Here is a 17,779-nt window from a genome sequence, read left to right on the forward strand (position 1 = left end):
TGGAGCGGTTTTATTGTTTGTCAAATCAATGTCCTTTAAACCTAAAATCACCTTCACCTTAGCTTTAAATAATCAAATTCCTTACTACAATATGACTGATCCTTTTATTTTTACGCATATATTTTCATTTTCTTGTGAGACGGTGCATGTTTTGAGGGGGCGGGGCGGGAGAATAGATGGACATGTGGGCACATCTCAGCCGTCAGAGGGCGGGTTTGTAGCGTTGTGTTCGCAGCGTGTGGCTGCTGCTGCTACTGCTGCTGATTAGAGAAGCGGCAGGTCACCTACAGCTACACAAATCTCAACAGCAGAGGTCCAGCGCCTTGGATGCGACTCTAAAGCGCGTCGAGAACAATAAGCACCGACTTACAGCTGTTAGTTTTGAATGTGGTAGACTGTCTTTCTAGTGAAAGAACTGGGAAAACAAAACAAAAGGTGTGACTTGAAAAAGTGCCCAGCGGGCACGCGTCAGAAGTCCGGATAGATTTGGCACAAGTAAAGATGCCCAAATAGGTTTCGTCGCAATGGGATTTGAGTTGAAGAACACGTAACCACTTACAAGTCACCCCGATTCAACCCGTTGTTAAGGTAACTGGAACTTGAAAAGGCGTATTTTCTTTCTCTTTTCGTCTTCTTCTTCTTCTTCTTGACCGCTGGGATGTTGTGAGTGACGCGTCGCCTGGGACAGAAGGAGCGGGGACCAGAACTGGCTGAGCAGCGGAGGGATTATGGCTCTCGCAACGTTTTCCCTCAGCCTCATCACGCTGGCGCTTACAAACTTGCACCTTTCGAGAGCCAGCAATCGGCATGCGGTGTACTGGAACAGTTCAAACCTGCTGTAAGTGGTGCACTCTCTCCCCTTGTTAGCAAATTATCCGATGCTGGTCTTTGTCGATGCACACCTGTGTTGATAACTTGTTTACATGACGGTGTGAGCACCTTCTCCTGCAGCGACGTGCTTCTTTTATTTACAGCAAAGCCCTTGAACCACCACTGAAATACACCACAAGAGTTATATTTAAGAAATACGAGTTTATAATAAGATAATAACCAGTTGCAGTAGTTCATAAGTGTCTTCTTTTTTATCTCTTCAATAATTCCAAGCTTCAGATGTTTCCTTTGTTCCCAGTCATTTAATCCATTTGAGTGCAGTAATACATCTCCACTGGGAAACTGTTTTTGCGATGCTCCTCGTGTTCACCCTGCCTGTAAAGTGCCTGCTATATAAATATTTGAATCCTGTCTCACATTTAGACCATCTACTTGCTCCCAGTATTGAGTCATTGAAGTAGTTTTTTTTTTTTTTACCTTGCTGTCTGCTCGTCCTCCCTGCCCCCATTCAGCATCGATGCATTATTCACATACATCACTCAAACTTGAAGAAGTCAGTGTATATGTGTGGTCATTACAAATAAGTATGCTTGCCACACTCACTCAAACATACCTCTGACTTTATTCTCATCCTGTGATTCCTCCGGCATCTGTGAGGTTGCTTACCTCTGGTGAGCTTTCTCAGGCTCTGCTATCTCTCTTTCTCTCTCTACTTCTATAAAGCCAGCTTGCTGTGGGGCAGAGATCGATGTGGATTCTACTGCCTTTGTCTTCTCATTAGCCAACAGTAAATTTATCTTTCTCACATTCTTTTATCTCTTCTCCTCACACAGCCTCCCTCTTTGCCTCCCCCACCACCCCCCACTCCTCGTTCGCCTCCTCTATCTGTGTTCCTCCTCTGTCCATTTGTATTCACCTCAGACGCGGGTCTCCCCTATCGCCTCTCTCTATCACATACTTTGCTTTTTTCTTCCTTCTCTTATTTTTCTACTGTGTATCACCAGCCCGTCTGTCCCCCTCAATTCCACCCCCCACCTTTCTTTTCCCCTCTTTCTGCATCTCATTTCCGCCCCCACATCTGCTGCTGCTGGTCCCTCACTCGCCTTCCGGGCTCTCTGCTGGGGGCACACATACAGTAAACGATTGGAATTAGAAAAGTGGGGTGAATTTAAAAATAGTCATTATAATAACAGTTCGGAAACCTGATGGAAACAGTAAAGGTGATGTCGCAGCAGTGTCACTTCCTCATTAACATTAATGTGAGAATGGCAGAGTCACATTCACAACTGTTTCAGATTTATGACTACAGTTAATCCCGTCAGTGTGACATGAATAGAGAGGGGGTGTATTAACTGAGACTTAGTTGCGTTTTAGTGCTGAAAAAGTGCACGGGTTTTTGAGTGCCATAATCAACAGTAGTCTATCTATCAATTTTAATTAGTTGTCTGGCGTGTGCTCCATCTAAAATGATTTTCACAGCGTGGGTATGTTTGCTCGGTGTAGTTATTCATTACAGCGTTAGCACATTCGGTGGCTTTAAATTGACATTTATGTGTTAAAATGACAAATATGTGCACATATTGATGAATTCAAAATGCAGTGTGTGTGTTTGTGTGTGAGAGAGAGGCATAGAGGGAAGGAAGCAGAGAGAGAAAGACAACGTGCAGGTGTGGGTCTACATGCATGCGTGTGCAAAACCTTCTTTCTCCACAGTGAGATACAAATCTCTAAAATAATGCAAAAACTGACCCAGTTTGCAGGTAGCAGACAAATCCTCAGAGGCTATGGCAAGAATACTGATGGCCATCAAGCCTTAAAAGGCCCAAGGCTTGGAGCCATTTCTCCTACATGCACAGAAACCAGCTAAAGGCCTTGCTTGTTCAGTAACGCAGCTCTGTCTCTCATCCAGCTTTCGTTATAGAGGCAAGCTCAGGAGGGAGCAGTAAGAAATGAAGGCAGCAGGAGAGAGAAAGAAACCAGAGGCCTTTAGGGCCAAAACTCTGGTTCAGGCCTTAATGTTTCACCCTTGAGCGCAGCATTCAGCACAGATGGTTACGGCACAGCTGCAAGAAATGGGATCACTTGGAAGCCAAGCTGTTTGTGCCAAAGCCATGAAAATGGCTTTTTATGATAACGCTCAGCTAGAAATGTCTTGCTCTGGTATACTGAAAGTCAAAAGTGGATTGTCACACAGTGGATTCCTCAGTAATACTGCTCTGTTTGATTCTTTTCAGCTTTTCTGAGGTAAACAACATCAGATGATTTATTATTGCTTTTTGTCATGCCTCGCACAATTTGAAACGAGATATCCCGATTATCATAACCCCAAGAAATACCTCGGAGTGCTTTGATTACCGCCCAAGCCCGTCACGACCGCACTACCCCCCATTAGAAAGTGTTGGCCTCAGCTTCCACTCTCAGCAGTGTGCCTGGCCAACTCGTTACAGATGTCCCTGCTAATGGCTGACTGAGGCAAGAAAAAACACACACGCAGGCCATTAAATCATCTCGCATCTGAGGCCATCTGCCAATTAGAGGGGGGAGATGTGGAACATCTTGAGAGCATGCCGGAGCAGCGGTGCACTGCGGTAGCCTCGCCTACCCGCAAGCAGCGTCCCATACTCCTGCCACCTCCTCCCATCAGGTGTCTGGCCTCGCTGGTTTCACAGGACGCATCTCCATAATTGCCCGGTGTGATGTGGGTGTGATGAAAACAGCAGCGCAGCTTTCATTCAATCTCCCACTCCCTCACTAAGTCACATAGTTCGTCTGCTAATGCTTTTAACTTAGCAGAACACCAGAGCAAAAAAGTCTTTGCATGGGTGTGTGAAGGAATACCAGAGAATTGCGTTTGAAAATGTGCCACACGTCTCTTTGCTAAATCGCCATTCCCTTGCCTGCTCAGCCAGATGAAAGCTTTCTTTCACTGTTTGTGGCCGATACTTAGTGATTTACAGCTCAGCGTGTTTTATGCTACACATTATGGACTGATTTGGCCCTGAAATGGTGTCTGTCAAGCCCCTGGAACACACACACACAAAAGAAAACAACCCAATTCCCCACACAGTATATCTGGTGCTACAAAATAAATTATCACCTTGACAAATAGCTTCCCAGAGAGTTCGAGGAACAGCGGCCCGGTGATCAATGTTGAGTCAAGGTGCCGTCTTTCTCAACAGGCTCATTAACCACCAGGTCGGTTTTTGTGGGTGTGTAGACCCAGCTAGAGTTGGAGGCGGTCCCCTATGGGACAGAGGAGAACCTGGTGCCCTGTAGGAAACACTTTGTAGATATTAAGTTGCAGTAAAGGCAATCATTACTGAGAAATGAAGAAATGAGAGAGAGAAGGATGGGAAAAAGAAATGTCAGGTAATGGATAAGGACATTTCAGAAGGTAGATGGAGAAAAAGCAAAGGCTACAAAGTGTGAAGAATAGTACTGTAAGGAAGAGCTGGCTCTAACTGAGAGATTGTAATAGAAGGGAATGGAAGGTGAAGATGTTGGAAAGGTGGAAAGCAGAGATGTCTTTCACTAGAATAAAGCAGTGGAAAGATTAATTAAGTCGGTCAAAAGTCAGGAAGGGTGAAAAAGAGCGCAGGCTTTGCCGGATATGGAAGTTCAGTTATTTGGCTGAATGTGCTGTAGCTGCTGTTTTCTGGGGAGAAGATACCCACAGGAGTTGATCCGTGCTAATGTGGACACAGGCTGGGTCATTCATGTGGACCAGTGCTCCGAGACAATAGCTGCTGCCACTCACCTGCCCCTCGGCCCAGAGAAACACGGCGACGCATACGGAGCTTACGGGAGACAAGCAGATTTGCTACCTGATTACATGCACGTTCGTCCGCCTGCAGCTCTGTCTCTTGGCTGTCTTGGTAATTTTGCATACAAATGCATCTTATTCACCGGCGTTCAATTTGTTCTTTTGCATTCATTGTACCACACAAGCGCCTCAAACAGCAGTAGATAGTGGGCTTTTTTTCTCCTTGGTTGCAGTTATGTTAAATGAGAGGGAATGTGTGTGAATAACACTGATTGAAAAGTGCAATTTGACCTTTTGAGTTTTTGAATTAATCATGTTCCTCCATATCTAAAATGGAATATTCCCCTCTCCAACTATTCAGGTTGTTTGTTGAGATATGAATGCTTTCCATTTCGTTTGTTTTAGACATTTAGAAGATTAGTTTGATGAGCACTGCTTTTAAATGGACGACTAACTTAGTATCATCGCCCAGCGCTCATTGGAAGTGAAGTGGTGGAAAGTGGTTAAAGGTTACTGGTCTGCAAAGCTGTGTTCTGACCATTTTTAGCTTGTTGCAATGTGGTATGAGTCACATAAGTGGATGGAGAAACACTGAAAGGATATTTAATGGCTCTTATAGATCCAAGAGTGGGTGTGCAGATCAATACATTTATATGGTATGGGAAGGTGAATGGAACCTGGCCAAACAAAAATACGAACTGGTTGCTTTTGGAGCAGCAATCAATCCGGGTGCATCAGGTGATCAATTTCCAAATGCATTTTTAATTTGATTTTGTGGTGTCCGTAAAGCGCCGTGAAGCATTCGGCGCTAAGCTCGGGAAGCTCAGATCAAGTATTGCCTTGGAACAGCATGCCTGAGAATTGATTATTATGGGCTTGTCAGTCACTGCTCCGGGGTTCATGCTCCTTAGAGGCCTTAACTATGTTTGTGTGAAACAAGGCCTTGGTATAGCTTCAGCAGGAGCTCCAGAGAAAGCAAAGGTTAGAAAAACACGAGTGCAGGCACGGATGAAAGAAAAGTAGCCTATGTGTTTTGAATAAATCCAAGACTCAAAGTAAATGCAACTTATTCCTCTGAAATGTGAAAATAAAATGAAAAGCTGTAGGAAAGTATGCACCTGTGCAATTCTTTCACAAGATAAAAATGAAAAACCTTTATCACAACGTTCTCCTTATGCGCATATTTTATAATATCTACTCTCATCTTTTTCTTTTCTTCCAGATATGAAACATGTGATTTAGAATTCTTAACACAAAGAGTGAAATTTAATATATTTAAGGGACGTAATTGCAAAAACAAAAATAAAATGGCACAGTGTTCATTTTTGGCCACTGCTGTTGTTGGGCATAAATCACACTCTACCAAGCAGTTTGATTAAAGCCAACATGCAATTCAACAGATTTGAACCAAGGGAAAAGTCTGAAAACATCAGCTATTGTTCTGTTACAATAAAGTCTCCCGTCTTGGTGTTTCGGCTTTTTTATATCTATTCTGATCCTCCTAAATGTCCAAAGCACTCCAAGCCTGCTGAGCTTCATTTTAATAAGGAATCTGCAGGTGTGGTGGGCCATTCAACATTATGCACTCCACACTGTATATAAATGCCACTTGTTTTGCACATATTCAACTCTGTATATTTTATATATTTTATTATTATTATTATTATTATTATTTTATTTTATTTTTTTACTATTTAATTTGTAAAAATGTGTACACACACACACACACACACACACACACACACACACACACACACGTAGGAAAATATTTAGTATACACATCCAGAAATGCATACACTATTATATATTGTACATATATTTATTAGTTTCAGGTTGGCCATTCTTGTATTTTGCTCGTTTGTGTTGTTGTGTTTGCACATCTCTGTTGCTTGTGGGGCTCGCACACAAGAATTTCACTCGCATGTGCTGTGCCAGTGTGCCTGCACATGTGATGTGACAATAAAAAGTGATTTGATTTGATTTGATTTGATTATAACCCGTTCATGAGCTCTGATGGGAAGCTACCTTGGGACTCATCTAAGAGCTACCTCAGGTGACCTGGAGTGCTTTTTTCCGTGGAGGAGTCCAAGGGAAAAACATAGTTAGGCTCTTCATATGTCATCAAAGGCCATTAGCATTCCTGCACTCCAAGCTTATAAAAACTGCACTTAACTGGCAGTGGGAACCCACAGGAGATAGTCCTGATCCCAGACAGGTAGAACCAATTTCAGACTCAATGATTTGAATGCAAATGCTTTCTACAAAGAGGGCTTTCCAACTTCAGAATGGCAACTCCACAGTACATTACACTGGGAGTCTGCACCGCAGTGCCCGTTACCCACTGGGAAATTACATTGCTGCTATGATGAAAATGGCTGCCATGTAGGAAAAAGATCAAAGCTGTTGATAGGTGGATGGTCACTGGCTGGAGTTTGATTATTTGGGAAATGGGCCTTGTTAAGCTACATGGCCAGGAAAACAATATGGCAGCCACAGCAGTTGGTCAAAATAATTTGTTTTTTTATTGAAGCAGAAGGCCTCTTCTGAGGTATGGCAATTGAGGCGGTATTTTGCACCAACTGGCGCCCTCAGAGTTATCAGTGTCCTTTCATAAAAAAGGCAGCGAGCGAGGACACAGGTTTGTGCTCTGTCATATCTTGTTCTCTGTTCATTCCCTTCAGGTCTTGAGCCGTGACAGGTCTTCCCTCTAATGCTCTTGGGTGCTTAACAACAGCCGTGTTACGAGAAGTGGAAACTGTCCTCACAGCTTAGTGGATGATACGGCTCCAGTATTCCTTTTTATGTGAGGGCAATTTCGGATATGGGCAGCGTAATAATTAGATATTCTCTTATAATTGAGATTTTTCCTATTGAAGATGTAATTATATGAAGGTCTAAGACCCTTTGGCAGCCGTCGTCTCTGTAATAAGAATATTTGAAGAAAATTGAAATCTCTCTCTAGTGCTCTGTGCATCCAGAATGACAAAAAGTAATTTGACCTCTCAGCGGCAGCCGCCGCCGCTTAATGTATCCCTCTTATGTTGTTAGAGGGAACATTTAAATCAGTACATTTTCAAGCGAAACTGCTCTATTACAAATATGATAGCAAAGTCATTAAAACTTGAAAGTGTGGCGCAAGTGAATCGGAGGGGAAGCTACCTACTGGCAGAAGTAAAGGTTAGATTGTTGTCAGGAACCTGGAGAGCTGTGCTGCGCAAATTTAAACTGCGGAGATATTGAAATGCTGTGCTTGTTGAGGTAATTACGTTGGCGGTATTAAATAAAACCCTTTTTTTCAGGGAACATCCAGCTTTTGAAAAATATAGTACTGTACACGCAAGTCAGTATGCAGTGTCCACATCGGATTGCTGGGAAAGAGGTCGAATAGACGCATTAGTCCTTCTTGTTGTGTTTCTGTTGTGTTGAGGGGGACCAATAAACAATACTGTGAAAGCTGAATGTTTTTGAGTGCTACATGAGTTCAAAGTTACATAAGAAAATAAATGAAATCAAATGAAATAACAGTTAATATTAGATATATTATATTAGACACACAGGTGATTACTTTTTCAATTAAACTGAAGAAATGAAGTGAAGCCTGCCAGCCAGTTCAGGCAATCAACTTGAGCTGCGCTGCTTTGTACACAAATGGCATGGCTCATTCTCCTCATGAACACTGAATACTTCCTAACAGTTCAGTTGTCTATTTAATGCTACAGTCACACTACAGAAGACATTGATTGGACACTTTAGCACAACCATAATTACTGCAACTATGTGCAATTAGTTTTTTCATTGAAATGTTTGCCTTGAAGACAGGGATTATGACAGGGTCTATGACTGGTGACAATGAGCTGCTGTCTTCAAAAGTGACTTTGCATCAAGACAACATTAAAATGGCAATAAAACAGAGTCTGTTTGTGATTCAGTGGGGTCAAGTTGGCTATTAATGTGTTAATTGTGATAATTTGTCAATTAACTTTGGTAAATCTGCAAAAATTGCAAATCTGTTGCAGTGTTTGGTGTGGTTGTGGCTTAAGAGGTGGAGCAGGTCATCTACCAATCAAAAGGTTGGTTATTCAATACCTGGCCTCTCCAGTCTGCATGTCCGTGACACTGAACCCCAAGTTTCTCCCGATACATTCACTGGACCATGAATGTGTATCAATGTTAGATAGAAAACACTTAGCCATAGAAAATAGTGCTTGTATAAAATCTTTTGTATAAATGGGTGATTGAAGCTTGAAGTACAAAGCTTTGAGTGCTCAAGCAGAATAGAAAAGCACTGTACAAGAACCAGTCCATTTACAATTTATTTCCTATTCTAAATCTTTTACTGTCATCGTGTATAGAAATTCACATTAACAACTTAGTATTCCAGAGTCAGAATCTGATAGATTTGAAACAGGAATTCCTCCACAAATAGTGACATAGATGCACCACGATGGGATTGGCAACCTGTCCCTTCTCCTTGTGATTGATCATGGTCACTCAGAGTTTCAAACTCTGGTTGTTGCAACTACTTGGAGTTTGTCTCCAAAAGCATAATAAACTAAAGCAGTAACCTATTTTTCCTTGTGGCAAAGATGTTGCCATCCTACTTTAGTGTTACTAAATCATAATGAGGCTCACGCATGACCACATACATGGATTAAACATTATGGCTGTGGTATGATTTTGACAAAGAAAATTGAGAAAATTAGAAGAGACAAAATACGTCAAGCAGCGTTCTCATGTTGCCGTACATTTAATTGCTGGGTATGCCATATGTGTGGCTTGCTGTTGTGGTTGCCAGTCACAAGGCAAGTAGTCTGAGCTTTGACTAGTTGTTGGCATGAGCTTAGCTGGCAACCTGTGACTTACTTTGATGATCACTACAAAATTCTTGATTTAAATAAACATGATCTGATTGGCTGGCACTTGAAAAGTTGAACTTTTCGCAACTCCAAGCAGCACAAACAAAGCATGGTATCGGCTCCGCAATTCAGTTTGACAACGTAAGTCATCTCCTTCAATGTGAATGACAGGCGAGAGCGTGAAAGCCTGAAAGATGTGCATGTGTGTTCTGTACAATACGGATTGCGAGAAGTGTGTCACTTTCTAAAGAGGGAGTTCTTGCAGGGTAGCAAGACTTCACTTCAATAAAGAGGACTGCTCATAGATCTTTTAGTAGGTGCTTTATTGAAAGAAAAAAATCTGATGCTGTGAGATGTCAGGCCAAGTTCAGATGGTGTTTGTTTCCACATAATAAGAAGCAAACCCCAAACCCTGAATGCTAAAACTGAAAACCAAGTACTTACCCAACTGACAAATAAAGAGCAAATTGAGTTTGGAGCCTACAATCCAAACTGTATTCTGCTGCTGCAATGAATCATGTGAAACTTCAGCTGTCTGACTGAAATGAGGCTTGTTTAATCTCACACTCATATGGATGAAAAACAGGGTGAAAATAATCTCCTGCTCCTCAGACTTAGCTATGCCACAATAAAATACTTGTGCAATTATTTATTAGAGACAAATGGGCAAAAATACATTTTTAATGGTTCAGACTTTTATGTAATATAACAGGAGGTACAGTCAGCAGATCAGCAGACAGCTCAGTGGTACTCTGCTCCTTTCTTTGCACCCATGTTTCCATATCTTCAACCTCATCATTTAATCAGGTCTCGTGTTGGTCTGCATAAAAAAAATACCTACTCTGAATTCATTTGCCGCCTTGATGTGTAAATCCAGTCATGGTTAATGCATGAGCGACGGCACATGCATAATTATGACTCTGTACTCACACACCTGCGTTTTTTTTCCCCTGCACTTGGACAAGACATGACTCAACACACTGCCGGCGTCCTCCGTCACCGAGGGTGGGAAGGTTGGTGGTGGCGAAGGTGGGGATGTTTCAGTCCTTTGCTCTCTCCTGATCAGTTTGAAATGTTGATGAGGGAAATAGCTCTACATCGCAGTCTGTTATTTGCATTTGTTAAAGCTCGGAGGATGATTTGTAGAGGAATAAGAAGGGGTGGCGCCCTGCTTGTTATCGCAAATTTTTGAGAGCCGTAGTATTAATGACCAGGTTCTTGAAATATAAGAGTCTGTAATCTACCTGTTCGACATGCCTCCTGATTAAACTGTGCAAATCTCCCCTGGCTATGTACCAATCTGCTGCAGTGCTTTGTTTGTTATTTGGTTGGTTCAGCTGCTTTTCAGCAGCTTGGGGCTATGTACAGCAGACATCTGTGAGTGCTGCCCCGATGACCATAGTGTTAAAGCTACATTTCTTACTTACCGTGAGTGTTGTATATGCAATGTTTTCTCATGGTAACAACCGGTGTAATGCAGCATAGCACTGTGTCTAGACTAGCATGGTGTGTAAAACTGGGAATCACACAGAGACGAGCCCAGCGCTTCACCATGCTGTGTGTGGGTGTATAGAATATCAATGTCCTGCTGTGCTCTCTCACTCTGTGTTTGTCTGGCTGCTATTAGGTGGCATTTAAGGTGTTTTCATGTCTCAATGTCTGTCTGGGTTCTTGTATGTGTGCGCGTACATCCTTGTTTGATTGATTGTCTTTGAAAGCACAGTAATGATTCTGTCTCCTCGTCTTGGCCCTCTCCGTCTCTTTTGGTCAGTGTCTCCCTCACGCCTGCGTTTGCCTCGCAGAGCAGCAGCGCTCTCAGTCTTCCTGCCGTGTTGTTTGAAGTGTTTTTGCTCAGCCTTCTGTTCCTGCTCCGTTCTCACCTTGTGTGGAGTCAATGGGAAGTCCCAGAAGACTGCCTCACTCAACCGCATTGCTGTGCGTGGGAGGGAAAGTGGGCACTACCGCCCATTTACCTCCCTTTAATTTATCGCTCTATTGCAGTTGAAAGAGTGAATCACATAGGTCGTCTCATTATTTAGAAATCATCTCGCTCATAGACGTCTTAGTACAGTGTGAGAACACAAGGGAGGCTGTGGTTTTCCTTCTCACTGCATTCTTTGTGCCCGTGTGTCTTTCAGTATAGGATAAAGTATATGTACTGTGAGAGATAGATGGTTATGATAAATAGATTTGCTTTTGCAGCGCTTAAAGGGATTCTGTGCCACTTCCCAGGAGGAAAACGTAGAAAAAGTTCTGACAAAAAATAACCAAAAGGAAGAGGAAGAAAGTGAGTATGGGGGAGGAAAATGAGGGGAAAAAAGGAACTTGTGAGAGGGGGATATAAAGCACTTCTAAGATGTAAAGGCTGACAGTGGAGTGGAGGTGGGGGATAGGCTAGGACGAGGAGGAGGAGGGGGGAAAAGGGGATATTTGTATGTAGGGGAGAGGAAGAGTCTGCATGGAGAATATTAATGGTGTGTCAGGAATTGGAGTATCTTTAAAGACCTCAACCTTTTCTGTGGTGCTGATGTGTACTGTATCAGAACAAGCAGCTTGGAGGCACTGCTGAAAAATCAGGAAAAATAGCAGAACAGGCAACTGTCACAGTGGCTATTCTGAACCCACACACAATATTGTACCGGTCGGAGTAGTGTTTGCATGGCACAGATCCTGGTGGCTATGAATCAGGAAATAGTAATGGCCCACTCAGATAATTTCCACTGCTTGTCCACAAGGGTTGGGAAATTGGACAAATATATCATGATATATTGTGCTAGCAGTGATTAGCCAAGTCCATTATCAGTGGTTCTTTTTCGAGCCGATTCTCGATGATGATTTTTACCTTTGTAGGTTAACAGTTTGGAATTCTTCTTTTATGAAAATGCAGCACTATGAATTTATAGACACTGATACCACTGATCTGATGCGGAAAACTGGCCTTTGAATGGTCCACAGTATTTCCCGCAAATTCAGTGTGTGATGCTAGTGTATGTGCACTCATCTGGTTTAGCATGCATGGGTGTGCATGTGGCTACTTTCCCAGTACATTGGCTTTCTTAAATGACTCAATAAATAATAGAGTTTCTTCTCTACAAATATTTTATTTGCCTAGAACTTTGCAGTAATAAATAAATAATAAATATAATCAGATGCTTCTTTAGTGAGTCTCTCATCCTGCAGATGAACTCTGTCTTGAACTGCAGTTATCAAAAGTAGTCCTTGTTCTTCTCTGCATCATTTGTCAGCTTGGTGTCGTGGAAGGTTTGTAATACAGGTTCTAGCTAGACTGGCCCTCCTGCTCAGATTGGATCTCCAGAGCAGTATAAAGAGTAGCAGCAGTGCTCCAAGATACGGATATGGAGTCTGTCCAATGGTGGTACGAGAAGCTCACTGGGGAAGCAGGTAATTGATGTTGAGGGCTGTAGTAAGACACCTGAGCTGGGGGAATAGTCCTCCAGTAAACCAGTCACTGGTGGCATTGTTCTGTCAGATGGTTTAAAATTAAAAACAAATAATAAAAATAGGCATTTGTTTATGCACAGCATTTCAATCAGGTTGAGGTCTCAGCTTCCTCTGGGCTATTGTGGCATGTTGATTCTTTTCTTTTTCAGTCATTCTGTTGTAGAGTTGCTGCTGCACTTGCGATTGCCCTGGTCATGTGCTGAAAAACAAGCCTAAATCATTACCTCTCCGCCACTGTACTTGACATTTCATATAAGGTATTTGTCCTGACATGCTGCAATGTAGTGTTGTGTATTATGGCCAGACATCTCTGCTTTGGTCTGCCTGTCAGTCTGTCCAAAGGACAATTTTCCAGGAGTTGGACTTTGGATGCTCTTCCAAATAAGCCAGGTTTGTTTTTAATTGGACAGTCATGAGCTTTAACTTTTAACATGCCAACTGAAGCCTGTAGAGTGTTTTTTTTTTTTTTTTTTTGGCAGCGTCTTGGAATATTGCACAATCTGACCTTGGAGTGCATTTGTTGGGACATCAGTCCTTGGAAAGTTGTGACATTGTGCCATTGTGTCTGCATATCTATCAATCTAGCTAGCTAGCTAGCCAGGTAATTCACTCTGTACCTCTCTCTTTAAGTATTATTCACATGCCTCAAACACAGCCACCAATTTTTCAGTTGCTGTCGTGTCAGGACTGTGAAATCCCTCCAAGCACCTGTCAGCTCTGGGATCTACAGCAGGAAGGAGAATAGAGGGTGCTGCAGCAGGTGTGCGCATTGTGTGTGCGCGCACATGCGTGAGAGGGAAGGGAAGTGTGAGAAAAGGAAGAGGGAGAGAGAAGTGACACTCATTTACCACATGATGCAAAGAAGAAACACACTGTCTTTTGTGGAAGCCTGTGTCACAGGTGACAGTCAGTGACAGGGCCATGAACAGGCCTGTCAGGAAGGTAGGAGCCAAAGAAGGGAGAGACGCAGGAAATGTATATGGTAGTCCTCGTATAGCAGATGAGAAATAGAGTGAGTATAGGCGTAGGCTACGGTGGCAGCGAGAATAACAGTGGAGCACATTGTTAGGAGTTAAATGATGTAGTGAAGAGAATAACATATATAGCCTGAGGTCTTTGTGTAGAAGATGGGGAAAGCAAGTGACGCACAGCAACTGCAGGAGATGGATTCCCCTTGTGGAAATTGGTTTAATACCAGGAGGTTTATTCCTTGGAAAAGCTTGCTGCCTTTAAAAACGTTGCGGTTGTAATTAGAAAAAAGGGAGAAACTGTAGATAATCAAATTCACGTCTCTGTCTGATATCTCTTTTGTTTTGCTTTTTAATTTAATCCAGAGTAATGCAAATTGAAACATCAAACTCTCAAGTTCTCCTTTCTGTCAACACAAATTGTCTGCTGAAAGAAAGTTTTACTCGTCTTCAAGATTTCCTAAAATCTGTGACAGCCTCAGACTTGGCATTTGCAATCATAAAACAGCCTGTAATCCCTAATTAGCAGGCTTTAATTTTCTTAACGGGAATGAACTTTTGCTCAAATTAGAGGTTCCATTAAGTTTTGATTCGAACCTCCAGCGCACGCCGTGCGGAGGGAGGGAAACGAGTGTGGAGGAAACGATATCTCTACCTAATGTGCAGTGCTAGAAAGATAACGGCAGTTTCAGAAATGCCAGCGACATTAGCATTCTTGCATCGTGGTATGTGTGTGTGTGCGGTCTCAGTTTTTAAGTCTAAAAAAACCCCAAAACTGTTGTGCGTCAGCGAAAACCAGTACCCGCACCCCCTCACAACACACACCTCCTCTTCATTAGACAGTTCATCAGCAATCTATCATCATATGTATTATTTATGAGTGGAGCTGAGTTAATTTTAAACATGCAGCACAGGTTTCTTTAGTTATTTAGGTTTCATTTTTTTATTTTTTAACTAGTGTCAGCCCTATTGTATATTTAGAGACAGGGAGAGAGCGCTCGGAGCTTTAGAAAATGATGCTTTTCTCCTTAATGAGGACTTGTTTCCACCGCTGCCACCTCAACCCGAGCAGAGCGCCAGGGTTTTCTGCTCTGCCAGCCTGTGCTTGTATGCAAATATCCATTTTTCAATCAACCTTGCGTTCGATACAGGTCTGGCCTTTTGCGAAGTAATTCACCCAGAATTCCTTTGACCTCCGAGGTCAGCGGGTGGAACGACACCTTTAATCACTAACCTCCACTCGCTGTCGACCGAGACCCAGGGAGGTCACTTAAAGTAAACAGGCTCTCGGATTGCATTTAAATAAGCAACTCATGATAGTGTAATGGCATTGACTGAGTCAGGTTAGCGCATCTGTCTGTAACAAGATAGAAATTTTGCACCAATGTTTGGAACTTAAATAGGCAAATTTGCATTACAATAGGATTATCTGTGACCAAGATGTTTAATAAGCTACCAGGCATCTTCTGTTTTTCAAGTAGTTTCTGGTCAGGAGGCTTTTTTCTGAATATCAGAAATTAAGCAATACTGTAACATTGCCTTACTACTTCAATTTTAAACTTGTTTTGAACAAAACTTAGAACTGTAGCTTTTTTCTGGATTTTTATCCCCATTAAAAAGCACCAGTGATTCCTTTTTTGTTGTTGTTGTTGAGTTAAAATAGGCAAGAGAGAAAACGTTATAAAGCTTGAAAGTTTTTTTCCCCTAATTGTTTTGGCACATATCTCATAACACTTTAAAAAGAATTCTCAGCAACAGAAAAAGCATTTCCCAAAACTGTTCATGTGTTCAGCAAAGCACTATAGTTAACCTACAAAAGGCTGTAACTCATCCAAAACTGTCAAAATGAAGTTTTTGTGTCCATGAATACGTCGGTGCCACCAACATCTTCTGATGTTTTTACTGATATTGAATTTCTATTGTAACTGACTGCTATTGTGTGTCAAAATTAACTGCCCCGATTTCCGGAGCACAATGTTCTGCATTCTGCTTTGTAAAAATAATGTGACGCACGTAATGCTCGAAAAAGATAATTATAATTTCCCTCATGGGAAGGTTGGATGTCTGAGATGATTAACAGTTGAAACCTGTTTGTTGAAGCTGTGCTTCTAATGTATTGCTGGCAAAGCCACCTGAGTTCCCAAACCAAGTCTGACCAAAAATATTGGAGTTTTAAGATGAGTATTTGACTTCACTTGGCCTTCCTCTGGTTTAGTCCCAGGAACTGCCAAATAATTTCATGCCCTTTAGGACTTCTTCTATGGTTGAATTCCTGGGGGCGTGTGCCAAGTGTGATGTGAAGCTGGGAGAGGTTTAGGAATTGGAGGATTTACAGGTGAGAGAAAATTCCTGAAACAAAGCATGCTTTCAAAAATGTAAGTGTCAATCATTTATTTTCATCAATCAACAAAATGCAGAGAATGAACAAAAGAAAAATTCAACTTCAACAACAACAACAACAACAACTTCTTGTTGTTTTTTACTAAAGAAAGTTCTTAATGACTTTTGCTGTATTTTTGGGGTCGTTGTCCTGCTGCAGAATACATTTGGGGCCAATAAATAATCATTTATATTTCTGAAAGCATCCTTTGTTTACAGCATTTTCTTTCTGGAGTGCCTGTATAGATGGGAATTGCTTTCTCAGTTTTTAATCTTTTAATTTAATTTTTCTTCACTTTTGGCCAAACCAAAGTGCACTATAAATAGGCTGTGGCAAACCACTACTAGGAGATACTGTGTGCAGTAACGTAATGCAATAACACAATACTGCTGGGAATCACTGGACACCCTGTCAGTAAGTTTTGCCACAGATGCTCAACCTCCTCACACCTACGTATCGCTCTGTTGGCAATGTAAGCCCAACTGTGAAGAACTCCTGTGTGCCCAAACCATCCTCGACACTCTTCTGCATGCTTCTGTTTTCTGCTGTCTTCCCCTTAATACAACTTCTTTCTCCTCTTCCACTCACATGAGCTGGTGTTGCCCCTGCAAAATATTTATCTGAGCAGGCTTCTGTTTTTGTTTCCCCTAATTTTTATGAATATTTTTTAACAATACTCACAACTTACATCTATAAGCTGACTGAACAACAGGCACCACTGAAGGAGCCAACAACTGGGCAAATACCAAAATTCCTTGTTGAGTTTCAGCTAATAAGGCTTTTTAAGTTTAGCCTATGTCTTTTCAGGACTCATCACTTGGCCGTGATCTTGAAGCCAGCTGGGCATTTATTTGGTCAGTCATTTTGAACCATTATTGAAATGATCTTTTATTTTATTTTTCACAGGGCCATAAAATTTATTTATACAAAATTAAAAGTCAAATCTAATAAAATAGCACTTGCTGACTTATTTTTAAAGTTTGAATTTGTAGTTCTATTATAATTTTTGTTGTTACAGAATTTTCTCATAGATTTTAATGCAGGAAACGTGCCTCTTTCTATTGCTGTCTGTGGTTTAGCAGACTACCTACATCACACCATAAAACACAAAGTCTCCGTCAGTGTGTTCGTTTGTTACTTTGTCCACAAACTCCTCGTAGGCCCACCAAGAGTTGAGCTGCCAGACTTGGCCACTTAAGCCACTGAAGGTTCTTATCTATAACAGATATAATGAGGCATTTTATTGCCTAGCAACCACCTAGCAACATCCTAAAAGAATTCGTTTTTAGCATTTTTGCATCATGTAACTTTTATTTAATGACAATAATATCTAAATGATATTATGACAACATTGTTTTGCTTACCAAAAGGCTAGCATGGCCTGTTTTTGCGCTTGTGCATCTATGACACCTTATGAAAGAATCCGGTTGTTTTAACGTAGCAATAACAACTCATTTATACCCACAAATGTTTCATTTTAAACGTCTAAAAGCCAGCTAAAATGAAAATTTTAAACAAC

General features: G+C 41.7%; 1 protein-coding gene across 1 annotated transcript in view; it reads left to right on the forward strand.

Moving 5' to 3' along the window:
- Window positions 1-692: 692 nt before the first annotated feature.
- Window positions 693-17,779, forward strand: part of efna3a (ephrin-A3a) — a 79,528-nt gene continuing 62,441 nt past the window's right edge. Inside the window, exon 1 of the mRNA XM_082522001.1 lies at window positions 693-838. Within this exon, the coding sequence (XP_082378127.1) occupies window positions 729-838 (110 nt within the window). The 5' untranslated portion in view covers window positions 693-728. The remainder of the gene's footprint in view (window positions 839-17,779) is intronic.

The sequence above is a fragment of the Aulonocara stuartgranti genome, assembly GCF_965226115.1.
Source record: "Aulonocara stuartgranti genome assembly, chromosome: 22".
NCBI lineage: Eukaryota > Metazoa > Chordata > Actinopteri > Cichliformes > Cichlidae > Aulonocara > Aulonocara stuartgranti.